The 26,348-nt window shown below is 45.5% G+C and overlaps 3 protein-coding genes across 7 annotated transcripts; 2 read left to right on the top strand and 1 right to left on the bottom strand.

Annotated features, from left to right (window-relative positions):
- The first annotated feature begins 812 nt into the window (after positions 1-812).
- Positions 813-10,373, top strand: LOC135254601 (ribosomal protein S6 kinase beta-2-like). Of its 3 annotated transcripts, none has more exons than XM_064334901.1 (16): positions 813-1,284; positions 2,330-2,384; positions 2,564-2,601; positions 3,477-3,591; positions 3,990-4,058; positions 4,178-4,325; positions 4,811-4,868; positions 5,446-5,546; positions 5,702-5,792; positions 6,227-6,317; positions 6,867-6,974; positions 7,394-7,456; positions 7,655-7,732; positions 8,081-8,188; positions 8,623-8,735; positions 9,079-10,373. In XM_064334901.1, the coding sequence occupies exons 2-16, from the start codon at positions 2,331-2,333 to the stop codon at positions 9,236-9,238; spliced, it is 1,395 nt and encodes a 464-aa protein (XP_064190971.1). In that variant the 5' UTR covers positions 813-1,284; position 2,330; the 3' UTR covers positions 9,239-10,373. The 3 variants fall into 3 exon arrangements, with proteins under 3 accessions (XP_064190971.1, XP_064190973.1, XP_064190972.1); XM_064334903.1 differs by lacking the exon at positions 813-1,284 and adding an exon at positions 1,327-1,399; XM_064334902.1 differs by lacking the exon at positions 813-1,284 and adding an exon at positions 1,873-1,999.
- Positions 10,374-10,506: 133 nt separating this feature from the next.
- LOC135254602 (uncharacterized) lies at positions 10,507-14,324 on the bottom strand. Of its 2 annotated transcripts, XM_064334905.1 has the most exons (3): positions 14,233-14,324; positions 12,866-13,043; positions 10,507-11,713 (listed from the first exon to the last, which is right to left on the bottom strand). In XM_064334905.1, the coding sequence occupies exon 3, from the start codon at positions 11,706-11,708 to the stop codon at positions 10,842-10,844; it is 867 nt and encodes a 288-aa protein (XP_064190975.1). In that variant the 5' UTR covers positions 11,709-11,713; positions 12,866-13,043; positions 14,233-14,324; the 3' UTR covers positions 10,507-10,841. The 2 variants fall into 2 exon arrangements, with proteins under 2 accessions (XP_064190975.1, XP_064190976.1); XM_064334906.1 differs by lacking the exons at positions 12,866-13,043; positions 14,233-14,324 and adding an exon at positions 12,316-12,827.
- Positions 14,325-16,234: 1,910 nt separating this feature from the next.
- mtmr7b (myotubularin related protein 7b) lies at positions 16,235-26,246 on the top strand. 2 transcript variants are annotated; one of them, XR_010329924.1, is made up of 15 exons: positions 16,237-16,867; positions 17,892-18,014; positions 18,552-18,714; positions 19,051-19,208; positions 19,484-19,612; positions 19,742-19,876; positions 20,322-20,454; positions 20,822-20,931; positions 21,344-21,469; positions 21,809-21,858; positions 22,551-22,751; positions 23,596-23,730; positions 24,049-24,175; positions 24,723-25,076; positions 25,496-26,246. XR_010329924.1 is itself a non-coding variant. In XM_064334883.1 (14 exons), the coding sequence occupies exons 1-14, from the start codon at positions 16,844-16,846 to the stop codon at positions 25,023-25,025; spliced, it is 1,917 nt and encodes a 638-aa protein (XP_064190953.1). In that variant the 5' UTR covers positions 16,235-16,843; the 3' UTR covers positions 25,026-26,246. The 2 variants fall into 2 exon arrangements, 1 of the variants encoding a protein (XP_064190953.1); XM_064334883.1 differs by having other exon boundaries at positions 16,235-16,867; positions 24,723-26,246.
- The last annotated feature ends 102 nt before the right edge of the window (positions 26,247-26,348 follow it).

Genomic DNA, 26,348 nt, shown 5'->3' with positions numbered 1-26,348 from the left:
TTATTCGAAATGAAGATAAACCAGAGCGTAATGAATAACGGAGATCTGGGTAAGGTTCTAATTTTTGTTTAATGTTTAAAGATGGGCCCACGTAAACGCACTATGACACAGACAATGTTGACCAGGACCACGTGCAGCCCAATATCAAACTTTCCATTACACACACTCTGATTCCAGAAGCACTCCGTTGCCATTCTGAGCTGTGAGGAGAGCACACAGTGTGAAATATACAAAACTGTATAAAATCTCTAACGTTTGCTTACTTTGGTCAGCAAACTGGATTGTGATTTTCAAACCCAACAATGTCTGCACGCGTGCTTACATGTAGTCTACTGTGCACATATTTTTTTGCCTTACTAAAAAGAACCTTTTTTCCTCAAACCTTTTTATTCTAATTTTCAAGATATGACGTTCATATGATAAGTGAAGTGCACCTGGAAAGTCAAGGCGGTCTGTGAAGTGATCTACATTATCTTTTTCTTTCAATGTGTAAAGCCTCTGGCTTGAGATTTCTTGGGGGAGCATTAGAGCTGATAACGTCAGCATCACGCCAAATGCGAGAGACATGGAAACCTTGTGTTATTGGGATGGCAGGTATGCCATCCCGCCAAGTTACGCCTTGGCGGGGGCATGCCCCATACCTATACAGCACCGAGAGTTTGGCACTTTTCAGGGTTATTTAGTTATGTGGCGCAGGATGACCCCATCTGTATCAGCGCGATGCTGGTATGTTCGGATGTACGCTATTACGCGTTTTACGTCCGTGTAGATTGATCATTTTTGTTAAAAACAAATGGTTTAAACAGACAAGTTAACTGTATACTAGCTTCAACAAAATAGGCTACTTTTCCAGGAAACAAAAAGTTTTCATGCATGTTTATCTAGACTACGGTACCCCTCATGAGCCGACTTGAATCAAAGGAATGTATTTAATTTTCTGATGTATGCGTGGAAAGCTATGTTCAGAGCTAGAGTTCTGTTCGATTATTGGTTCATTTGAGTATAGATTTTTAATTTTCTAAAATAAACTAGTGAGGAATTTTATGCACAGCTGCACATCATTTTCCAACGGTCTCCTTTTGATGACGTAATGGGTTAAAGTTCTGACACATCCACAACCAGAAACAGGAAAAACAACTTAGAGAGATGGACTGAAAGACAGGCAGTTAAATCCATAGACATATAAACACCTTAAACAAGTAACGCTGACAATCATAGCGAGACACTCTCTCACCAAAACAGAAGCAACAGGAAGGATCGTGTCATTTTGGATCACGGATGAAGGTACGTGCAGTTGAACTGCTAGCTGGGTTAACACAGCCATACTATGCGTATGCTACCAATCTGCTTGTCACACATGTTAGCTAATAATAGCACGTACAACCACACTGTGCGATATGTGAGTTACAATCCCATTGAATATTTGTGTGTTTTTAAAAAAATAGATATTGTAAGACAATTTGTTGACATCACAAAATATCATACGTTAGTTATCTTATACATTAGCTATCCTATTCCGAATGGTCGCTTGACAGCTTCTTGTCACGTTGTGCCAGTCGACATGACAGTGCGTGCTAACTGTCTACTGCTAGCTGACGTTAACGTTAGGCAACGCACAAATGCAACCTAGCTAATTTAACTATTCGGTTTTTGCTTTTGCTATAACGTTAACTCAAGTTACACTGTTTATGTCAGCCGACGTTATATCACCTGCTTATTTATTTAAGTTACGCTACGTCAGGTGTATGTCAAGTTGTTAGCTAGCTACGTAACTAATAGCTATAGTCGAGCTGACTTAATTGGGCTTTTCACAATAAGCACTTAACCCTGGGTAAAATGCGTTCTAGAGCCATTTAAACCCTCTGTTAACAGACGTTTCACACTGGCGAGTTCCGAAGTGGGCTAAAACCGATTTACCTAGAATTCCTTGGCCCGGGTCCGGAGCAGGTATCCCAGTGGGGCTGACTGTTGCCGGGCTGACTTGCCAGACTGAATCGAGGTTAATGACTTGGCGATTAAGGAAAGAAACTATCAAGCTTGATGTTTATATTAGCTGACCGTTGTGTTTTCGAATTGTTCTTATTAGCTTGTTATTTATATGCAAACTGGCAACTAGCTTGCTAACGTTGTCGCTCGCTGGGAAGATGGAAAGTTTTTGTAGCCAAAATGTACATTTTTTTATCTGCTGAGGTGACTATGCTATTAACAACGACAATAGTGTAATAATACGACATTAATTATTATTCAAGGGTTTCATAATTTTCACCAGTTTATTTCCTGTGCTTAGACAATGATGGTTTGGTGCAAATTCATTTTGCCCGTTTTGCAGAATGGCCGGGGTATTCGACATTGACCTGGAGTCGGAAGACGTCAGTGATGCAGAGGTCAGGGTCCACGTGTATGTGGAGACGGTCTGATAGCGTTACTAACAGGTTCAAATGCTGGACATTATCTTACCAACTGTAATTTGCCTGCCAAGCATTTTCATGAAAATTAAGATGTGTGTTGTGTGTGTGTGTTTAGGTACACACAATTTGAGTGATGTTTTGCCTGTATGTTACAGGAGGACGAGTGTCACATTTCTGTGGAAGAAACTGATCCGTGAGTTCTCCACACATACTCTGTTCTCTGTCAGTCAGAATTGGTAGGAAATGATAGGGTATGCCCTGGTCCCCAAGTTTAGTTCAGAGCGACAGGGTTCTGCTGGTTTTTAATTTCACTTTAAAATCAGTACACAATTCAGACCAGAGCAATGAGCTGAGGTGAGTGTTATCAGCTGCTTTAATTTTATTACTTAGGCCCAGAAAGGGGGGGGGGGGGGTGCATATTCATTACTAACTACCGGTAAATTTCCTCCATCATTTACTATGACTGGACGTTACATTGTCCAATCAGGGACACAAATGGGCCTATACAAATGATTTGAAAACCGGACATTCCAGTCGAAAACCGAACATCTGGCAACGCTAGATTTAAGTGTTGAGTAACAACAAAAACAACCAGACGCTATACCTCTCCACTCCCAGTGAGCAAAAGCCTGAATCCAGACGTCCAGAAGGGTTAAAAGCTAGGTTGAGAGACGATTTGACACAAACTGACTAGTATAACCCCAATTTAGCTCAGGTTTTACCCAGAAATAGTCTGGCTGTGTCCTAGTCGGCTAGAAAACTTTCACTTTTTGACCAAATGTAGCCGGACATTCGCCTGAACACATAGTTGGCGTTTTATTGACTTTTCGCCAACTTTTCACCGCAAAAATGTGCTCTAGGCTGTTATTGTATCTGCACAGGAGGCAGATACCACTGTAGACACATTTTTACTCTATTGAATTGCTTTGCAACGCATTTAGATTACAGAGCACCGGTATTGTGGGTATAAAGTGGGTGAAGATAGGGGGATCATAGATTGTGCTAGAAACCAAGATATCACACTGTTTTCTGTATCTCTTTCCTCCCTTGTCTCCCTCTCTCCCTCAGTGGACAGACAGAAGAAGTGGAGCTGACTGGTGCCTGTGTGAACAGGGACAGTGAGCGCGTTGGCCCAGAATGCTTTGAGCTGCTGACTGTGCTGGGGAAAGGAGGCTATGGCAAGGTGTGTGTGTGTGTGTGTGTGTGTGTGTTTATTTGTGTGTGTTTGTGTGTGTTTGTGTGTGTGGCGGGGCGGATGTAGCAGCAGTGTGGAATGTGATTCAGGTAGTTCAGTTTAAAGAGAAACTGTACCATGTAAACTGTACAGGTGGTGTCTGTTCACTGTGCTACATTAACCCTCCTTTTATGTGTGTATATGCTATACCGTGTATCTGTTCTGCATGTTCAATGTGTTTGACTGTGTGTTTGTATACAGTATGTATGTACTGTGTATACAGTTTGTCTGTGCTATGGGTATGTATTCAGTGTGTCTGTGGGAGTATCTGCTGTTTTCATGTATACAGTATATCTGTTGCTGTGTATAGTGTGTCTGTGCTACAGTGAAGCCCTGTCTTCTCTCAGGTTTTCCAAGTAAGAAAAGTGCAAGGTTCCCAGACGGGGAAGATATTTGCCATGAAAGTCCTCAGAAAGGTAAAGAGGAGTCCCTCTTTATATTCTTATTCTGTTATTCTTTTTTTTTTTATCAGTGCTTCTGTCACTTAGTCAATGTCCCCTTACTGCCCCCCCCTCCCTCTCTCCCTCCCTTTCAGGCAAAGATCATATGCAATGCAAAGGACACTGCGCATACACGGGCAGAGAGGGAGATCCTAGAGACAGTGAGACACCCCTTCATCGTGGACCTGCTGTATGCCTTCCAGACTGGTGGCAAGCTCTACCTCATCCTGGAGTGTCTCATTGGTAAGGAAGGGGTGGGGGTTTTGGGTGTCTGTCTGTCTGTCTGTCTGTGTCCATCTCTCAGCTCTTCTCTTTGTGAGCGACTCTCTGTTTGCATGGCTGTCAGCTTTCTTTTGTTCGTCTGTTAATCTGTCTGTTTGCTTGTGTGCTGTCTGGCTCTGTGTCAAGTTAGCAGAGCCATAGCAGTTCAAATATTCATACAGGCATTGAAGTTTATTTTGAGTAAACTTTATTTCATACACTTTTCTGTATTGATGCTAATTGTCTACAGTGGTGTTAATGGTTTCACAAGTTGTTGCAAAAAGCAAAATAAAAGAGGACAGTGAAAAACTTCCACTGTTCACTTTGTTGACTCAAATATTTTGGGGAAATGTGCATTAAACTACATTTCCCACAATCCTCACCAACTCTTCACTTCCTCCTTTTGTTCCATGTATCCAGCAGACTTCTATGTGGTTCATCAGTCTTCACTCTCTCTACTTTCTCAGGTGGGGAACTGTTTATGCAGCTGGAGAAAGAGGGGATATTTATGGAGGACACAGCCTGGTAAGAGAGGGAGAAAAAGGGATGCGGAATAGACACATTATGGGCACAGGGCAGCATTAATGTACAGACAGATAGTAACTGTACAGTCCAGTATGTTACATAATATGAATTTGAGACATGAACCTTCTTACTGGCGTGCACTCTATAGTCCTGAGGGTTACAAAGCCCAACTTATTTTAATAAAAGCAGAGGTCAGCGGTGTAAAACTCAAGTCCCGGAATGCTGCAGTTTCTGCAGGTGTTTGTGGTTTCCTTTTAGCCAGCACCCAGTTTAGGCTGTGGTCACTAGGTGTGCGGCCTGTTTAGCCAAGCCAATCAGTGGCCAAAGAACAGACACTGTGGTCTAGTTGCACACGCCTGGTCTAGATGATCTCCAGTGGATGTCATTCATTTTGCCAGAAGAACACCATCAACAGTGCATGTATCTCAATGAAAGTTTTGAAGTCGTCAGTATTTTACCATTTATGATCAGGTGGTTGTGATTGGACCTTTTTTGTGATTGACAGTTTCTGTTTGACAGATCACCATCTGACTTTTTAGGTCATGTTCTCACGAGCAGTTTTCTTTCTGATCACCAGCTTCTATCTGGGGGAGATCACACTGGCTCTGGGACACCTGCACTCTAATGGGATCATATACCGAGACCTCAAACCAGAGAACATCATGCTCAACCACCAAGGTACCAGCCAGGGAACAGATCCTGAAAGCAGGGCTCTCGGTTTCCAGTGAATTCTCCCTTTTGAGGCGCTGTGACGAAAAAGCTCTCGGCATCAATCTGTCACCATGCCTCAATGCCTTCACGTTTCTGTGTCTGTGGGCCTGTCTGTTCTGCAGGGCACATCAAGCTGACAGATTTTGGCCTGTGCAAGGAGTCAATTCACGACGGATCAGTCACACACACCTTCTGTGGAACCATTGAGTACATGTAAGTGCATTGCTCCAGGTACAGACTTTCTGTGGTACCATAGAGTATATGTGAGGGTAAATGTACAGCTGGACTGTTGTGTTGGTGTCGTGAAATTGGCCCTCTCGCAGCGCTATGGGTTTTCGAAATGTCTCTTTCAATCCCACGGGTGCTAATGTACGGTCGTCTTTGCTGTTGAATCCTTAGTGAAGGGCTCTGTGTGGAGACACGATGACCCCTCACGGTGCACTACCACTGCATGTCTACGGGGGTCACTGTGGAGCTGGAATGCTCCCGCGATTTAATTACAGATGTGCAGTTCAAATTGGTTCCATGGGCAAAATTTACACCAAAAAAATCTTTAAATGGAGGGGGTGTTTACAGTTGAACTATGACTACATGTACATAAAATACAGTAATTTCTGCACCCTTGTGCCCGCCCTCCCACCCTGCAGGGCTCCAGAGATCCTGATGCGTTCGGGACACAATCGGGCTGTGGACTGGTGGAGCCTGGGGGCCCTGATGTATGACATGATGACCGGATCGGTGAGAGAGGGGGGCGAGCGAGGGAGGGACGAATGCAGAGAGAGAGAGGAATGAAGCAAGAGAGGGAAAGGTAGACAGGATGAATGGAATGGACAGAGGGTGAAGTAGAGGGGAGATAGAAGGATTTGTTTCATGTGTTCACGACAAACTGAGAGAAATAAGAATAGTAAATTCTGTTCAGCTGGTTGAGAGAGATGAGGAAGGAAGAGAGTAAACATTAGAGTCGCTAATTAAATGTTGGTAATTAATGTCATGTTTTATGTGCAAAATCTAAAGATCTATTTTAGCTTCTCACTCACAACCGCCTTCATTCCCCTACTTTCATTTCTTCTCTGTCTCATCTCTTTCTCTCTCCCTACATTTTTCGCTCCCCCTTCTCTTCCCTCGCTCTCTTTCCATTCTACCTCTCCCTCCAACTCCTTATCACCCCCATCTCTGACCTCCCCACCCTCTCCCCTCCCTCGCTCTCTCACACTCTCTCTCCCTCCATCTCTCCCTCCTTCACTCTCTATCCCTCCGTCTCCCCCTTTCGCCCTCCTCCGCTTTCAGCCCCCCTTCACAGCGGAAAACAGGAAGAAGACGATAGATAAGATCCTCAAGTGTAAACTCAGCCTGCCTCCGTACCTTACCCCGGACGCCAGGGACATGATCAAGAGGGTGGGATCCGCCCCCTGCACTTCAAACTGCAATTCAAATTCAAAATGAAAATTCATTTCACGTGTATTTTAATATGAAAGGTCTGATCCCCTCGAGGGTGACAAGCTCTGCCTCTTCGCTGCTCGCTCACCTCTTTTTCTCCTGCCCCACCCCCCTCTCCTCTGTCGTTCTCTCTCTCTCTCTCCCCTCTCCCTCTCCCTCTCCCTCTCTCTCCCTCTCCCTCTCCCTCTCCCTCTCTCTCTCTCTCTCTCTCTCTCCCTTCTCCCTCTCTTTCTCTCTCTCTCCCCCCTCTCTCTCCCCTCTTCCCTCTCTCCCCCCCTTCTCCCTCTCCCCCTCTTCTCTCTCTCTGCCCCCTCTCTCTCTCCCTTCTCCCTCTCCCCCTCTCTTCTCTCCCCCCCCTCTCTCTCTTTCTCCCATAGCTGTTGAAGAAGAATTCTGCTCAGAGGCTGGGCTCCAGTAAGGCAGATTGCGGCGATATACAGGTGAGAAAAATACCAGTTTTTACCAGTAAGGCCCTATTCATAAAGCATCTTGGAGCAGGAGGTTCAACCCTGTCTTTCTGCGTGTGTGCGCGTGTGCACGTGTGCACGTTTGCGTTTGTGTGGGCGGGTGTGTGCCCGTGCATCCACGCATACACTATATTCACTAATCTTACCCTCCATGCATGTTTACTTTTGTAGAAGCATCCCTTCTTCCGACACATCAACTGGGATGACCTGCTGAATAAACGAGTAGAACCACCCTACAAGCCCTCTCTGGTACTCTGCCCCCTTCTTTCTTCCCTCCATTTTTTACTTCTGAATGTAAGGGATTTTTAAGAAATTCATAGGGGAAGTTTTGCAGTAAGATGTATGAGAGTCAATGGCAAATTGTGTATTTTCAGAAGAAGGTATGGGGGACAAATTACAAGAAATTTGTATGGGACTCAGTTGAATATGGGGGGTTTTGAGTAGTTTTTTAAGGGGATTTATTCAGGCGTCTGGCAACATTGCTTCTAGCAAACCTCGGATGTTGTCAGCGGTAACACTGCAGGCTGTGAAGACTGTTAAAATTGTGAAAGACCAGCCCTGACCAGAGAAGGTCTCTGCGTTGCTCTGTCCCTGCAGCAGTCGGACGAGGACGTGAGCCAGTTCGACAGTCGCTTCACTCGCCAGACTCCAGTCGACAGCCCCGACGACACCTCTCTGAGCCACAGCGCTGACCACGCCTTTGCTGTGAGCTTGATGCTACGCACACACCCGCCAGGACACACCTGTACACACAGACACGTTACACCTGTACATATACACGTACATACAATCACATCACATTTGTCAGAGCCATCTTCCCTTTTGTACTCTTTCATACAAATACATCATACCTGCCAGAACACACCTGCACACACACCTGCACATGCAAACACATTACACCTGTACATACACCTGTACATACAAGCACATCACACTCGTCAGAGCAATCTTCTCTTTCATACAATCACATCATACCTGTCAGATTACACCTGTACGCACACCTGTACATCCCTGTCAGGCCACACCTGTATACACACCGTACCTGTTTTCAAACCACGCCTATATTATACAGACACATCTCACTCACTTCTGAGTCACGTACCTGTTTCACCTGTTCTCACACCTGCGTTCTTTCACAGGGCTTCACCTATGTGGCCCCCTCGGTGCTGGAGAGCCTGAAGGAAGGGTTCTCCTGCGAACCCAGGACCCGCCCCGTCCGCCGACTCAACAGCAGCCCCCGCACGCCCATCAGGTGGGAGGGGAGAGTGCGCCCTCTTTTCCTGGCTGTTTCACCCCTCCTCCTACCTGCATCAGATTCAGATGGCCAAATTCAAATTCAGATGACCAAATTCAAATTCAAATGTTCAAAAAAATTCAGATATCCAAATTCAAATTTAAATGTCCAAATTAAAATGTTCAAATTCAGATGTTAAAATTCAAATTCAGATGTACAAATTCAGATTTAGAAATTCAAATACAAATGGGATTTACTGGTATAATTTTTTTAAATTGCAAATTTGACTCAGATTCCCTCTCTCTCACCATCTCCTTATCTCTCTCTCTCTCCTTCTCTACCCCCTGCTCCTTCTCTCTAGTCCCCCCAAATTTTGTCTGACAGAACCCTTCAGGGCCAGTGTCGACGGGGAGGCGGAGCTACCTACACAGACCAAGCCCCTGCCCTCTGAAAACTGTGCCACCCAGCCAATCAGGACCCCCGGGCGAACCAAGAAGAAAGGGCACAGAAGTGGCAGATGAAACCTGATTGGTTCAAATATAATCGCTTTCTCAGGGGCCTTGTACCACTCTTGACGTTATCACAAACTTTCTGCCAGCAATGTCTAGTCAAATGTGCTGTTACTCTGGCAAGGTAATGTGTTTTGCCAAAAAATGTCTTACTCTCATTTTGTAAAAATCAGTGAGACGTCCATGTGAGGTATTCAATGATCTACCAACAACAAGCAGAAAATAATTTAATTGCAAAGAATTAAGAAGTCGGAAGATTGTCAATATTGTTGTCATTGAAATGTGCTGCTCTTTGGACTTGATCTTACGGAAGCTTTCTCTACCCCATAACTGAAACACTGCTGAATTGACTTTGTATGCTTGCAACCTCCTCATCCTGTAGTTGCGTTCTGGAAAGTCGTCTAATGGACGCACAGTACAGTAAATCAGGAGGCTCTGTGCAGCATGCAAACGTGTCTATCACAGTGCAGCGCGGACAGTCACTCGTACCGAGAGTAATGTGGTTAACGTGCTATAACAGCTAGCTCGTCCTCATACGTAACCTACGCTGAACTGTATCCGAAAACAAAAAAAAACACTGTAAAGTATTGCTCCACAGGTCACTGATGTTTTGCAGATGTAATATGAGATATAATTGAGATTGTATGAGGTCATTATTTTCTTGTTGCCAAAATAAGGGAGAAGGGTATCTTGGGGGTGCAGAGGAGTGAACAATATGGTGTGGCTGCAGTCACGGGCCAGCAGATCACAGCAGTGCGGTTGGCGCATGAGGTGAAGAGTCCGGTATGAGAAGGGGGGATTGTGTGATACCGTTCTGTGTTTTCTCTCGGATATGTGATGAGCCACATTCATTTCCTGTGATGTCATCACTGTTTCAAGAATTGGAGGTGAGGGTTTGGTGTTAAACGCTGATACTGCATTACACCGGGGTCTGCATTACACCGGGGTCTGTTTTATGACTGTCAGTGCTTATTTAAGTTTGCTATTGCCACAGTATTAATAGAAGTTATATTGCCCATGGTGTTGCACTTTTATGATATATTTTGACAGGGTATCAAATATTGAGCTTCATTCAGTTCAATTGTAAACATACCAGTCCTCAAATATTTAAGTACTTCAACTCTACGGAATAAATTCTTGAGTTATATTTTGTTTCATTTAATTTATGAACAGTTTTATTTTTTTATTTAACCTTTATTTCACCAGGAAATACCATTTCATACTTCATAAAAAGGAAAAAGAAAAATTATTAATTAATTTAAACTCACGGTGAAAGAACATCATGAATAGAATTTATTTGCTGGTTGACAATGCATTCCCATTACACATGTATACATATTACACATTACATACATGAGATTTCCTATGAAACGTGGAAGTCTATAATGTGATCAACTGCACCAATTGTTTATCATACAAATATTTTACAATTGTTCAGTTCATTGTTTGATTTTAACATTGTAATATCTGCAGCTGTAAATGCTCCAGATATATGGGTGTCGGAAAATACCAGTTCTCCTCCTCATATCATCTTGTATAGCGAACGCACCCCCCCTCAATTCACATTGGTTAGCCCCCCCCCCAACACCCCTGTCACTCTTATTCTCTCTGTTTTTCACAGTGCTGTGAGGTCGCACTCCTCCATCCCCCCTTCCTTACTTCTCTCCAGGAGAACCGCCTCTCCGCTCTTCCCTTCTTCCTCTCTGTCCTCACACTGACTCGGGCCCTTCCCTCTCTCCTCATCTTCCTCCTTGCCCTGCCTGGCTCTCTCCCTCGGGTCAAACCCCTCCATGCTGGAGTAGTCGTCTGAGGAGTCCTCTTCCCCTTCCTCCTCCCTCTTCTCTTTCTCGACCTCTGCAGCCATCCCGTTCCCAAGCTCCACATCCCCCTCTCTCTCGCTGTTCCCCTCATCCTCCTCATCCTCCTCTTCGTCCTCCCGCCCCCCGCTCTTCCCGGGCCACAGACGGATCCCCAGCCAGCTCAGGGCGGCTCTCGCTCTGGCCACCGCGCGCCCCAGGCACCCCCACGCACCCCTGGCCCAGCGGCGATTTCGGAACAGGGACAGGAGGTACAGGAGGAGGATGAGCAGGACTATCAGCACCACCAGGCTGACGACGATGGGGACGGAACTGGGGGGGCGCGGTACTGTAGGGCTTTGCGGCGCTCGACTACTCGTTGCCGGGGGGGCCTTGATGCGCGTCGTTTCCCGGGGCTGTCCGTCGGTCCTACCACGTGTGATTAGCGCGGTCGGGCCAGGGGGGGTCGTGGGGTTGGTGATATTTGCGTCGGGTCCTGCGCTTGTTTCCGTGGCAGCCGAGACGGTGGTGTACGGTTCAGTAGCGGGACGCTCTGATTGGTGAGCCTCAGGTGTCGATGTAGAAGGGGGAGTCCATGTGCTGTTGTCCATGCCCTGTCCCAGTACAGATGAGCAAAAGAGGGCCAGACAGAGTGTGCTCAGGTGCACTGCAGGAATGCCCGCCATCGCGTCTGTGAACGAGAAAGATATTTATCACTGAAATCTTTTTTTAAATCGGAGAGAATGTGTGTAAATGAAATTTTCCGAATGTAAGTATTGAAACAAGAAATACAAACAAAATGTGCACCAAGAGCTCAGATTTCTAAGTGGGAGCTGAGGTGGGTGTCCTTGCTGACATTTACTGGAAGGATCACTGAGCGCTGAATCAGTTTGTGTCATACCACATGCGCTCAAGCATTAGTTACTTCACAGTTACTCAGCCACCATTCTTGCCCTCGACAGATAGCTCATTATTCTGTTAGTTCGGTTTCTGACACTATCAGAAACACATTCAGGTCAGTCGTACGGCTGAAGACGGAGGTGAAGTAGCTTTCTCAACGGAACGACGACGGGTCCCCGCCCAGGAAGTGAATCTAGGGCACCCAGGCCCTTCAGAGGCCCAACGCTTTGGCCCCTACATCACCTGCGGTCAGGGGCAAGACTGTGCTGTCCAAGCCTCCACTTTTCCCGTAACGATGCTGCTAGCACCAAAAAATGCTTAGAAACGCCCCAACCCCAAACCCCCCCAGCACGCACACAGGAAGTCCCCACGCGCTCCCAGTGCAGGTGTGACTGGCAGGAAGTCAGAGTCGTTTGAAAGCTCTTTTTGAAGTTGTGACAGCCGCCATCCTCCTCTCTGTTCTTCACCAGCCCTCCGTCCCCGTCTCCCACGTCCTGTACAGCGAACCTCCGCAGAGCCGTTCCTACTGTACCGAGCGCAAGCCTTTTTTTACGACAGCCCGGGACCCCTGCCCGGAGCTGGAACCCGTCGCTGCATGGGCGCGCTCTCTGTGTCTGGACGTTTGAGCTCCTAGACACTAGCCTAGCTATCCGTACCAACGGCTGAGTGGCAGCTAAGGGTGGCGGAAGGGAGGGGCGGGGGTGCGAAATGGAACGATGGAGAGGAATGGAAGGGGGAGAGGGGAAGAAAAGGGGGAGGTAAAGGGGAGGTCAGAGATGGAGGGAGGAAGAGGGAGAAAGGGATAAGCAGAGATAAGAACAGAAGAGAGTGGAACTGAAAGGAGAGGGGATGCAGGGTATAAGCGTCATACTGCATTGCTAACACAGTGAGGCGTAGCTGCAGCTGGGGTGTAAATCGGACCGAATCAAAGAGTCCCGCTCACCTTCTCAAAAGTAGTTTTCGGGGTCCTGGGTTTGCAGTCGGGACGGGGGTCTGCGGGTCCCGTGTTTGGGCTCGGAGAGTTTTGGGGTCCTGGCTTTGTGATCGCAGGGTGGGTGACAGCTGGAGGCAGCCGAACAGATCTCAGGGAGAGCAGCAGGTAACGGCAGACATGCGGTCTACTTTGAAAAAAAAGAAAGAAAAAAAAAGGGTGAGTGGGAGAGAAGGAGGCGGGGTGAGCGCAGACGAAAAGAAATGGCGGGTAAGAGGGAGAGAACGAAAGGGTGAAATAGATTTTTTGTTAAAAATATAGAATAATTCGGTGGTGTTTTTATATGTAATTTGTAAGAACTGCATGGATTAGCAGAAGAGCACATTGTTTGTGGTTGGGTGGTGTGGCAGACAGAAGGGGGAGGGAGGAAATGATGATATCTGAAACGATGATGAGTGAGTAAATCAAAGTTTGAAAGGCACTGCTGTTAAAAATAAAAAACAAAACAAAACAAAAAAACAGTATTGTGCAGGACTAAATATTCAGCTATATGAATGCGTCACATTTAAAAACTGCCCTTGTCTCACCCAATTGCTTCCACCCTGAAACAAGCGTCTACCTCATGGAATTCAAACTGCTTTTATTAATTAACTAAAAACTATCAGTTTTAAAAAAATCTAAAAAATAATAATAGTCATTTTCTGTCACATTGCCAAAGAGAGACATTGCATCATGGTGAGCTTCAGTCAAATAATTATTCAAATGTTTATGGCTCCTTTTTGAAGTCATGTTTAGAAATACGGTAGCAAGCATATATGGCACATTCCCCCCTCCTGTTAAATGTGTTGTGATTTTAAAAATATATCAATCAATCCTTTCAAAAAGTATAAATGCAAAAAACAGTCTAAATAATATTGTGACAAAGTACTCGTAGAGTAGAAAGGGGTAGAAAGGTGAAGCTTCAAGACCTCAGCAGTTCATGTCTGCGTTTGTCACGTCGCTAAGCAACAGTGTTGGCAGGGTAGACCTGTGGTGAGGTGTGTGGGTTGGTAGGGTCTTGGAGATGCTGGCAACAGTGAATAGTGTGAGATGACCACTGAATAAATTAAACTGATGACTGAACTTACTGATTATGAGAAATATTTCTAGTTGAGTTTTGGGGACATCTAGAGTAGGCAGTCGTACCACTTAACTGCAATTTACAGCACTATCAATTTGGAAAAGGTAGTGGATTGCTTCACTCCATGTGATACTCATCGCATAGACTTTTGAACTAGCGACTGTTCTCATTAGCATAGCTTAACCTTTTAAACAAGTCCTTATAACAATGCTTTGGATGTATAGCAGTTGACTTTCCCAACCGAGGCACTTGAACCTACGTCGTCATGACTCTCTCCAAACATCGGCCCATTGTCAATTCTTGCACACGCCTCTGCACGGGCACCACATCCTGTTGTCAAGTTACCACCTGTAAGAGAGGTACAAAGAGGCATTTTAACCTTTTCCTGAGACAAATTGAAAGAAGAACACTGCGAACATGCAGTACCTTCAAATGAATTATGAAACACAAATTTTTTTTATTCATTTATAACTTCCTAATTGGACATCTGAAAAAATGCTGCTTTTAAAACAAGACTAAATTAACCATTTTCATAAATCAAATGCAATTTTGTTTGTAGACATTCTTAGCCACAACTACTTACGTGATTCTTATTCCTTATCCCTTAAGGCCACTGGCTATTCACAGGATACCCTTTTTACATTTATTTTTGCTGAACACAACAGGTCCAGTTACCTAACCTCTGAACCACATGTTTCCATCCTCCTGCTGTTCTTCAGAATTGCCCCCTAGCCCACACCCCCGCCGCCCCCCCCCCCTTCTCAGCAACAAGTGGTTTATTATCATACTGCACAAATGCACAATGTTAAGAGGTGTGACCACAAATTTAACACCATTAACGCTATGTTTGTGTGAATGTTTTTTTTTGCGATCTATCTATACATATAGTCTCTACATATAGCAGCAGTTACAATGCTCGTTGTACATTTACCCATCTGATTCATATACATTAAATCTGTGCGCAGTGTCTCCCTCCCTCCTGTGGTCCTCACTTACATTACATTACAGGCATTTGGCAGACGCTCTTATCCAGAGCGACGTACAACAAAGTGTATAACCATAACCAGGAACAAGTGTGTCGAGAACCCTAGAGAGAAGTACCGTTCCAAGTGCAGGGAACAACCGCATAGTTCAACTTGGACCCTGAAGGATAAACTGATTAATACCAACATAAACAAGAACAGCAACAACGCAGTCTACGCAAAGTCTACTACAGGGTCGGACAGCCCTGCAGTAGTTCTATAATATGCTCCACAGGTTTTTCAACACTAGGGGAAGCTGTTTAGCAACACGTCTCACAAAGCATGTACATTTATTTATTTGGTAGATGTTTTTGTCCAAAACACCTGAAAAAAAAAAGACCTAAATTTGAAATTCCATATCGATTTGCATCTGGATGAGAAATTTGAGTGGAGTTGTTTAATGTGAACAGAATCGAAAGCACTTTGTAAAGCCCGAATCAAGGAGATAGCAGTTAAACAGCAATTGCAATTAGGTTTGTGACCATTAGATGTCAGGACTGTTTTGAGTACTGAATAAAAGTAAGCATTACCCCTGCACTAGTTCTAGACTGCACTGATTAGGGGAGCAGTCACAGATTTGGGGCGGGGCAATGTTTTATTCAGAGCAGTGTGTGCGATACACTTTTTTCATCATTTGTATGCTACAGTGTGTATTGTCGTGCTGCAAGGTGAAGCACCATCCAATGATTTTTTTTTTGGAGACATTTGTTTGGATCTTAGCAGATAAGATGTTTGTGGACACTTCAGAATTCATCCTGCAGTCTTCAGCTGTCATTTGTGCACTTATCAAGAAATGCAGCTAAAATGTCAGATGGCAATAGGGCTAATTAATGAATTAAGGCCAAACATTGACATGAAAACCAGAAACAGATAAGATCCTTGTTGCCCACCTCTGTTCTAATGATAGATTATATCCCTGGTCCCCAAGTCAGGTCCAGAATCGCAGATCTGTTGGTTTTTATATTTGCCAAAAAATCAAACTCAATAAAACAGACCAGGTGAATTTACATTGTAATAAACTGCTTTAATTTACCAATTAAACACTGAGTAACAACAAAAACCAGGAGACCTTATAATAAGTGGTCTACAACCCTGGTCCTGGAGAGCTACAGGGTCTGCTGGTTTTTGTTTTCTCCTTAAAATCAGCACCCAGTTGAGACCCAAGACACCAGGTGAGTTGAGTTAACTGTGTAATCAACTGCTCTAATTGATTCATGAAGTGCAGAGTCACTATGAAAACCAGCAGACCCTGAAGCTCTCCGGGACCAGGGTTGGAGACCACTGGTTTAGAATGTTTCCTGGTGGCCAGAACAAATGACCAATTTTCAAGTCTAACGAAAATTCAGTTTAAGCGCCTAAATATGAGGGGAAAACACATTTTATTGTTTGCACGCCCTCACTCTAATAGCGGAGCAGTATATGACTTGATGATAATGATCATAATAGCCTATTATAGTGACAGTCGAAATGATCATTCGTCTCCAGTGTTTGATGATCAGAATTGCTATCGTAGTTCCTTACTATGCTACCATAGCACAGTAAGGAACTGTGGAGCGGATTACCGAGACTCTCATAGGGCAGGCTTTAAGACCACGCTGTTGTCATCTTGTCCAGCGGAGAGGCTGATGGGGGAATCTCCGATCGCATCGCCAGAAAGCAACAATGGGCCGCTTACCTGAGGATGGTCCCGTCCGATAACAAACGCGCCGGTAGCGAAGGAATACTGCATTTAGGATATGTTGTTAAATAGCACGCCTTTAACCGAAAACACGTCGTCTGGTTTTTTAATCTCGTCGTAATTCTCATCGAAATCATTTTCAGTGGCGTTTTCAGCCGGATCATTCAGTGATGGAGCATATCAGAACGCCCAAGGTAAACCATCCTATTTTCTGTGGTGATGGAAAAAAAGCTACATTTAAGCATTTTAGCGATGCATGTTGCCATATATTAGTGATACCGTGTGCAGCCCTTTACCATTGGCAATGCGTTTGCTCTAAAGGCGCAAGCAGGCTATTCCGTACATTTATAATATGCATACGCATGATGAACGTCATGTCAGTGCCTTTTCTTAAATCCCAATATTAAATTGACAAACACACATGTGCACATATACGGTGCACCGCCCGGGTTTGTACGTATAAAGACCGAAAGTAGGCTATAAGCCGATAATGGGCTATACAATCTTGTGCTGGAGGGATGACAGCTGGCTAACTAAATTACAAATTTATGTCATGTTCTTTGCATGCGACCGTTAAACATGATATGTGTGCTTCGAAACTTGACGCTGTTTGTCGAGGCGTGTTTCTTCCACGTTTATTCATCATCGGTTATTCCCGCTGGGTGTTATTCTGTTGGGTCGTGTTTGTATAGCTGGAAAGGCCTAATGTAGCCTCCATCTGTGCGCAAATTACCCATCACTGTGCACTCCTAAAGTCACATCCCGTACGACCTTGGCAGCTTTTCTCAGAGGGAATTTAACTCCTCCTATAAAAAAAACAACAGTATAGCTAAGAGCCATCTTTATCCTTGGACCGCCTGTAATGGCCTGTACGAGGGCGTTTACAGTCCAACGCAAAGAGCGCAGCTTTTATGCGCGTTTCTATAGAAGCACTGCATTGTAGCATCGGTGCTACATTAATTGCCCCGTGTAAAGCAGTCTATGAGCCGAACAAAAGCAGGTTTCTTGTATGGCCAAATCTTCCTGAAGAAAAGTTGGTCTAAATCACACTTAAGACGGATACAAAATCTGTCCATGACTAGGGTATTGACACCTTATATCATTACTGCATTATGAAGTGTGCGTGCGTTACGGAGAGATGCGATTAATTAATTAGAAAATGACTGATGTGAGTGGAATACTGTGCAGTTAACAGTTTCTCTCCTTCTTCATCCCAAGGTTGAAAACGTCCGTCTGATTGACAGAGCGTCTCCGAGGAAGGTGTGCATTGGCACCTTGTATCTGACGGGGACTCACACCATCTTTGTTGAAAACGCGCCCGAGACCCGCAAAGAAACATGGGTAGGAAGTGACACCGCTGAACCCGGCTTTAATATTCTGCCTGTGTTGGTTTCCCCTCAGATTCCGCATGTTCTTGAGCGATGCTATGGCAGTTTAGGGGAAATGAGAAATTCCTGTGTGGTGGTTTAGAATAAATCACAGTCATCTGTGCATGCACTGTTGCTCTACTAAAAAAAAAAAACTAAAAAAACATCTTTGCACCTGTGTGTGTAAGTGGATATGTGTGTGTTTGACGCTTTTTCAAATTCTGTCACCGTACACAGAGCTGTTCTCTAAATATTTTCTCTAAATGGTAATCCCTGTATATACAACAGTCACTTACCCTGACTTGTGTGGTTCTAACCTTAAAGTACCGTGAATCTGACCTGGCGTTGGCGTTCTGAGATGGGACAAGGTTGCTTAATCTGCTTTGCTTAAAAAAACAATCCCAAACTGTTTTTGTTGGAAATTTTTAGTACGTTTCAAGCAAGTTGTAAGGAAATGTGGCCTTTGGACATTTTGTGAAGGTGACCCCCCCCCGGCCTCGCCCCCCTGCAGATCCTACATAGCCTCGTCTGTGGCATCGAGAGGCCGCCCGCAGCCCCCTCCGGATACCCCCTGCTCATTCGCTGCAAGAACTTCCAGGTCATCCTCTTCCTCATCCCCCAGGACAGGGACTGCCAGGACGTGCAGCTCTCCCTGACACGCCTGTCCCGTCCAGGTGAGGGCCTCATGCCGTCCCATCAGGGACCGGGACGGGCTTTAAACACACTGCTTTTTTTTTTTGCGGAGCGATGTCGTCCGCCCCTCATCGACTCGGTTAGTCCTCCATGCAGTTAGTGGTCAGGCGTGGCACAGAAAGACAAGAGTTTGCCACCCAGATCTTGGAAAGCAGACAGGCTGCTATTTTAAGTTTTCTCAGAATGCGGGACTGTTTTGGTTGTGGGAGGGGGAGGTTTTCTCAGGATGCGGGCCTGTTTAGGTTGGGGGATGGAGAGGGAGTTGGAAGGGGGGTGGATGTGGAGTCATGTGCCCGTGCCTCTCTCCCACCCTGCAGAGAGGTACGGGGAGCTCTCCTGCTTCTCCTTCAACCCCAAGGTGGACCAAGAGGACCGAGAGGCGGCCTGGATCCGCGTGGACCTCAGGACCGAGTACTGCCGCATGGGGGTGCCAAACCAGCTCTGGCAGCTCACACACGCCAACAGCGAGTACAGGGTGAGTGCCAGCCTTTGCCCTAAACCAGGCGATGCCCAATAACTGAGCTGTGGAATGAACAATGGCTAACAATACAATGCCGTAGAAAAGCAGTGAATTTCATGTATTTCTGTAAGAAGGTAATTCCTTTGTTCACAGCAGTGATGTTAGTAGAATGATTTATTTTCAGTATGTGTTTTAATTCCCACCAAGCAGTTCCAGACCAATAGCAGTTGCCATGCAACAGGAGGAGGGTGGGGTTAGGGTTAGGCCTGACCGTGCTATTTGTTTTACAGATTTGCGATACTTACCCATGTGAGCTGTACGTCCCGAAAACGGCCACGCCCCCCATCATCGTGGGCAGCTCCAAGTTCAGAAGCAGGGGCCGTTTCCCAACGCTTTCGTACTACCGTCGAGACAACCACGTGAGTCCTGATTGGTTCAGAGGGCGCTTGAGTGACAGTTAGTTGTTTCAAAATGGGCGAATCGGGTGGTTTACCTGTAGCATGCCATGCACGGAAGAGCTTGAACCAGCGGCCGTTTCCTCCACCCAGGCTAGCATCTGCCGCAGCAGCCAGCCCCTGACTGGCTTCAGTGCTCGCTGTCTGGAGGACGAGCAGATGCTGGAGGCCATCATGAAGTCGAACCCGGGCAGCCAGTTCATGTATGTGGTGGACACCAGGCCCAAGGTGAGCCCCTATGTAGGAGTCAGGTGGGAAAGCGGGGAGGGGGAATGGAGGTGATGGAGGGGTGGGGGGAAGTAAGGGAAATAGAGAAGGGAGAGGGGAGAACAAGGATTGGTGGAGAGGAGAGGTAGGGGAGTATATTATTTTGAGGATGCTGGTTGCTAAAATGAAACCAAAAACACCACATAAATTCATTACACAGGGTTAACTGTAAGGTGGATTGGAACAGGGGGATTATGCTTCAGACTCTCATACATGTATTATTTTCTTGTGTCAAAGGTGCATTTTTCCCCCAAGAATGTGATTAGACATTTGCATTACGTGTAATGACGCAGTGAAACATCTGAAGGTGCATGTGACTGTTACTGATGAGCACCGTGACTGCAAGCTCCATTAACGTGGATCCGTCGGTCTTCTTCACGCTGTCGCCCTTCGTAACTGTTTCCAGCTGAACGCGATAGCCAATCGCGCTGCAGGAAAGGGCTATGAGAACGAGGACAATTACTCCAACATCAAATTTCAGTTCATCGGCATTGAGAACATTCATGTGATGAGGAGCAGCCTGCAGAAGATTCTGGAAGGTAAAAGTTGATCGTGGGGGTCATTCTGCTGGAACCATTTCCTGATATTCCTGATATGGCTCTGTGGCCAATTCAGATATTTGGAATTTGAGTTGAATTGGAATTGAACTGGAATATTAATTTGGTTTTTGAGATGAGCGTTACATTGGGATTTATCTGGAAATGGAATTGAATTTTATCATAACTCAATTCTCCTGTGTCCTCGCCTCTATGGTATTTGGATATTTTACTTCCCCTGAGAGCATTGTGACTTCCTGTGATTTGTCATATGAACTTTTTTTTTCAATGAAAATTACTTCCTGTTCTAGAACGTGTTTAGTGTGAAACCTGTCATAAGGACGCTTCCTGTTTTGCGGTTGGTCTGCAGTGTGCGAGGTCAAATCGCCCAGCATGAGCGACTTCCTGTGGGGGCTGGAGAACAGCGGCTGGCTGAAGCACATCAAAGCCATCCTGGACGCGGGCATCTTCATCGCCAAGGTAACATCATCACCTTCATCACCGGGGTCAGAGCACTCTGTTCAGAGTAACGTCATTATTCAAATGTTAACGGCATTTTCATTGGACCAGGATCTTTACCATGAAGTTAAGGTATTAGTCTTTATGGATCTAATAAGGCCATAGCCCGGGAAAGAGCAATAGCTTTAAACAATCTTTATTACATGGAGATCTGCGCTATTGTGGTATGAATAGCCAATTTATCACCAGCTTAATGGAAAACCTTTTGGCAGTGTCCAGAATGACATCTCTAGGGTATAACTACCAACGGCATTATGAGGAGCTTCCAGTGAAGCCAGTGGCTTGCTTTTTTGTCTCCTGTGTGTGCGTGTGCGTGTATGCGTGTGCGTGCGTGTGTGTGCGTGCGTGTGTGCGTGCGTGCGTGCGTGAGCAGGCGGTGGCGGAGGAGGGTGTCAGTGTGCTGGTGCACTGCTCGGACGGCTGGGACAGGACGGCTCAGGCCTGCTCTGTGGCCAGTGTGCTGCTGGACCCGTATTACAGAACCCTGAAGGGCCTCATGGTACAACCCAATGCACATCACCTACTGCCTAATACTGCCTAATGCACCCCCAACATTCGCCTAATGCACCCCCAACATTCGCCTAATGCACCCCCAACATTCGCCTAATGCACCCCCAACATCTGCCCTATACACCCCAACATCTGCCCTATACACCCCAACATCTGCCCTATACACCTCAACATTTGCTTTATACCATTTCTATTCACATTTTTATAAATGCATGGTGTGTCGTCTCTCCAGAGGTTTATTCAGTCATGGGGTCACCCTACAAACAGGCTTTCTGTGAACTGGTAGGGCCGATTTTAAGGATTGATTGGGGGCTCTATGTTTATCCAGGTGCTCATTGAGAAGGACTGGGTGTCATTCGGACACAAGTTCTCTCACAGGTGAGAGGTCGAATCTTCAGCTTGCATGCTCACATTCACACACTGCATGCGTTAGGCCAATCTTGATATTACATTTTTCTCAGTGTGCCTTTTCCTAGTGGTTTGTTACATGCTGATTGCAGCAGTTTATGAAACTTGTTTATTAATTTCTTGAAGAGGCAGGCATAATCTATACTTTTGATGCTGCTGTCAGCATATGGAGAAAAGCATTGCGCTCTAGGACTCATCAGTTTTTTTAATTTTTATTGAGATGGCAAGAACATGCAAACAAAAAAAAGTGAGGCCGGCAAAAAGTTTCTGGCCATCTTCACGCTTCTGGTTTCCTGACAGACCAGTGTGTTGTGTTTGCACCCAGAATGGTGTCTGCTAGGTCCAAGTCAACCGTTACAGTGCTCAACTGAACCTGAACTAGTTAATATTTACGGCTAATATTTTTCAGCTTGTTGTTTTCAGTGTAATATAAAATCACGGCAGATAGATAGTTAAATTGTGGCACATTGCTCTGGGTGCAAGACATTCGACGGCATAACCCGAAAAGCAAAAATAAATCACCACACGTTCAGCACAATTCACACTCCTCTCTCACGTTGCACGGAACAGTGAAGGAGAAACTGTACATTTCCTTGCCAGCTGTGCGGGTGTTGACCAAAGTAGTTTCCACTTCCCTCACGGCCTCCCTGTCCCCCCTGCAGGTATAGCCACCTGGACGGGGACCCCAAGGAGGTGTCCCCTGTGCTGGACCAGTTCCTGGACTGTGTGTGGCAGCTGACGGAGCAGTTTCCCTGCGCCTTCCAGTACAACGAGCGGCTGCTCCTGCAGCTGCACACGCACATCTACTCCTGCCAGTACGGCAACTTCCTGGGCAACAGCGAGAAGGAGAGGAAGGACCTGAGGTCAGGGCAGGGTGGGGCGGGGGCTCTAGAGATTGAGGGGGGCGAGGATTGCCAGGATTGGGCTGGGAAGGGCTGAAATAATGGATGGGGTGGGGCATTAGATTGACTGGTGGGTGTGGGGTGGGGCATTAGAGAGACTGGGCAGGGCTGGGATTGGGGTGGGTGGGATTAGAGAATGGAACCCCCCCCAGTGTTCCATAGATTCAGGACCTCATCACCAAATATGGGGAAGTAGCCTCTTGGGGTTGGTGAGGTGCTAATATAGCTATTCCTGAAAGTCATTTACAGATGGATTCTCAAGCATTTTTTCATGAACTGGCCTTGGGTTTACAGTCTTAATTAACTAAAAGCTTTGATGTCAGAGGAGTCCGGAAATAGGCCCTTTTGATATAGTGTAAACAAGTTTGTTTTTTCCCCCCTCCATACAATTATCCCTCCATATCCAACTGAATCTTTATTTGGCAGAGCCTTGTACAGATCTAATTCGTAATCTCAGTACATGATATATCACCTGTCCACAGATTATTGTAAGCTTGCCCAAACAGGCAGGTATGTACCAGTGACATACCTGAGTACGTGTTACAAGAACCTGACAAAATTCCAGCGACAACTGAAGAGACAAGTTCTGTCATGCTGGGGGGTTATGCATGTTAGTGCCCAAGGGAAAAGGCAAAATTCCTTTAAGATGGATGCCCCAGATTCGCTGGTGGAAAAATCCAAACCAAATGTAAGTTGGCAGAAAGAGACACAGTTGCATGTAGGCCGGTGTAGTCAAGACCAGTTTTTCTCAGATGTCTCGCAAAATTTTTTTTATTTTTTTTAATGGTGTTTTCATTTGGAACAGAATTCGGGAAAGGACCCAGTCGCTGTGGGCGCACCTATGGGAGAACAGACTGATCTACATGAATCCCCTGTACCGACTGGACCACGGTCAGGCGCAGGGAGTCCTGAGGCCTGACACAGCCCCCTACTGTTTCAAGTGTGTAACTGCACCTTCTCAGTGTGAATGATTGCCATTTCTGTAAAAAGACAAGCGATTGCTGAAAGGGTTTCAGTTAAGTTGTTCCCATTTGGGTGAATTGCTTTCTTTCCTGGCTGGGAAGGCGTAGAGAACGGGTCTGTAGGTGGAGTGTGTGTCAGTAGAGAGCAGGTGTGCAGAGGGAGAGTGTGTCTGTGTGTGTCAGTAAGAGAGGCTGTGCAGAGGGTGTGTGTGACTGTGTCAGTAGAGAGCAGGTGTGCCGGTGGAGCAGAGGGAGAGTGTGTGTCTCTAAGGGTCTGGCTCTGTTTCCGGCCCCAGGTTCTGGAAGGCGATGTACTGTCGATCGGAGAAGGGGACCGCCCCACAGCACTCAGCAGTGGACTTCCTGATGGCTGTCAAGGAGGAGACACAGCAGCTGGAGGAGGAGCTTGCATGCCATGAGGAGGTACAGCAGGAGTGGGAAAATCTAAGCTCACACACACACACACACACACACACACACACACCCACACACGTATATAAATGATATGTAGTATTTCTGTATATATAGTACTATTTGTTTTAAAAACAAAAAACAAACACAACTCCTGAGATGTGTATATATTGTTGAAGGAACCTATATTTGCATTCAAGCATTTAGAATTATTTTATTCTTTTTGTTTCTATGGTAACCAATGCTAAGGAGCAGATGGATTAGGCTCCTGTTACAAAATGGCTTCTCAAGATACTTTTTCCACATTGTGAAGAATTTAAAATGGTAATAATGAATCTGCTGATTTGGCATGGGCCGTTCATGCCTCCCATTTGAGTTGGTCATTGACCGTCCTGTAAATCTGGTGTCTAGCTGTGTCACCTTAGCAGCTGAAATAAAAGGGTATTCTGCCATATTTGATTTTCATGGGACTATTCACATTAACCTATCATATCATTTGATAATTTATGTTATTTGGATTGTGCATTGTTCTTTTAACTATTTGTATGACTGACCCTAGAAAATTGCCAAGCTGGGGAAACTGCGAGGGAAAGTTTTCGAGACCAACGTGAGCACAGCAGATCAGAACAAAGATGGAGAGACCGGTGCCCCCCAGGACTATACAGGCGTCGTCCAGCAGGGGGAGCCAGAGAGCTCGCCGCTGATCCTGCCCCGGGACACGCTGAAGAGCTCCGACCCCGACCTGTCCGTCAACAGCGATCAGGAATCGGGCGTGGCCGACCTCAACTGCCTCTCGCCCATTGGCGGGGAGGAGAGTGGCAAGGACCCCTACTCGGAAGAGGCTGCCTACGCCACTGCCTGATCAAACACGGCGTGCCGGCAGTCTGGAGGGAACACGCCCAGTGCACCATGGGTAAGTTTCAGATTCACAGTACTCTAGTGTCTAATGGCCTTTTATGCATCAACCCATAGTATTCTCAGCCAGTAAGCACTAAGAAGTCTGACTTTTTAAAACGATGGCCCAATTTGGCTTAATGTTGTAACACCGGGATCGTCGAATCACGGTCCTTGAGGGCCGAGAACTGCTGAGTTTCCTCCCTTCCTTTACCTGGGAGTCAGGTGTGAAGGCAGTCTGTGGTAACTGTTCAGTTAATTACCTGGGAGGAAAGAAAACCAGGACCAGATTTCTCAATCCCTGTTCCAACACATACACTTGTTGTTGTGAAACCTTGGCAAGACACCCGTTTCCTCAGATTTGTATTCTTCTTTTAGAAAGCAAATCGTTCAACCTTATAATTTAAAATTGTGTGAATCTGTTCCCCCTCGCTACAGTGTGCCATACGATGTACATTGAGGGGAATATTGGTTCAGAAAAAGGAGGTAAGAAATGAGATGGGGAAGAGAACACACAGGGACCCAAAGGGAATGACAATAAGCTACTCTAATCCAGCCTTTGTCCACTGGAACAACTGGAACATATTCTTTCATTTCTAAAAAAAACAAAAAACACTGTTGGAAATAATTTTGTATGTCGTGGATGTAGTTCTTTATGTTACTGTAAAACACTACTGATTACCCCCTCTACCCCTCCCTTCTTTCCCCCTTTTGAAGACAATACTGTGCAATAGACTAATGTTCAATCTTAAAATTAATGGTTAGAATACATAACTTATTCTAGCATTTTAATGTGCTGCGTTAGCTTATTGGTGTTTTTTTGTGCAGAATGTTGGTTATAGTATAAAATGCACTAAAGTACAAAAGCGGCTCCTGTTCGGCATTGGGAATATTTACATTTAAAGGACGTGCCGTTTCTATGAGTAAAACTTTTTTTAAGAGCCGATGGAACACAATGTAAATTTACTGATTTAAACTTTACAAAAACAAATCCCTTCCTATCAAGAATATTCTGTGATGTGGCTCAGCTTTCAATGCAAATGAACCAGACCTGATTAAAAGTAAAAGTGGGACAGACACTATGTAATATCAGCCAGTAAAATCATTTCTTAGGAGTGGTATCAATAAACCCATCTCCTCCTGTTACATGAAATATCCTTCAAATTATGAAATAAAACATTAATCCTTAGATGTGTTGGTCTTGTCTCCAATATTTGTCTGTTACACTATTGTTTTATTTCCCTCCCCCCCCCTCCCCACATACTGTCCAAATTGTGTTTTTTTAGGCGAT

Source organism: Anguilla rostrata, chromosome 5 (genome assembly GCF_018555375.3).
Source record: "Anguilla rostrata isolate EN2019 chromosome 5, ASM1855537v3, whole genome shotgun sequence".
NCBI lineage: Eukaryota > Metazoa > Chordata > Actinopteri > Anguilliformes > Anguillidae > Anguilla > Anguilla rostrata.
The sequence above is the reverse complement of the archived record's forward strand: the minus strand, read 5'-3'. Positions and strand labels throughout refer to the sequence as shown.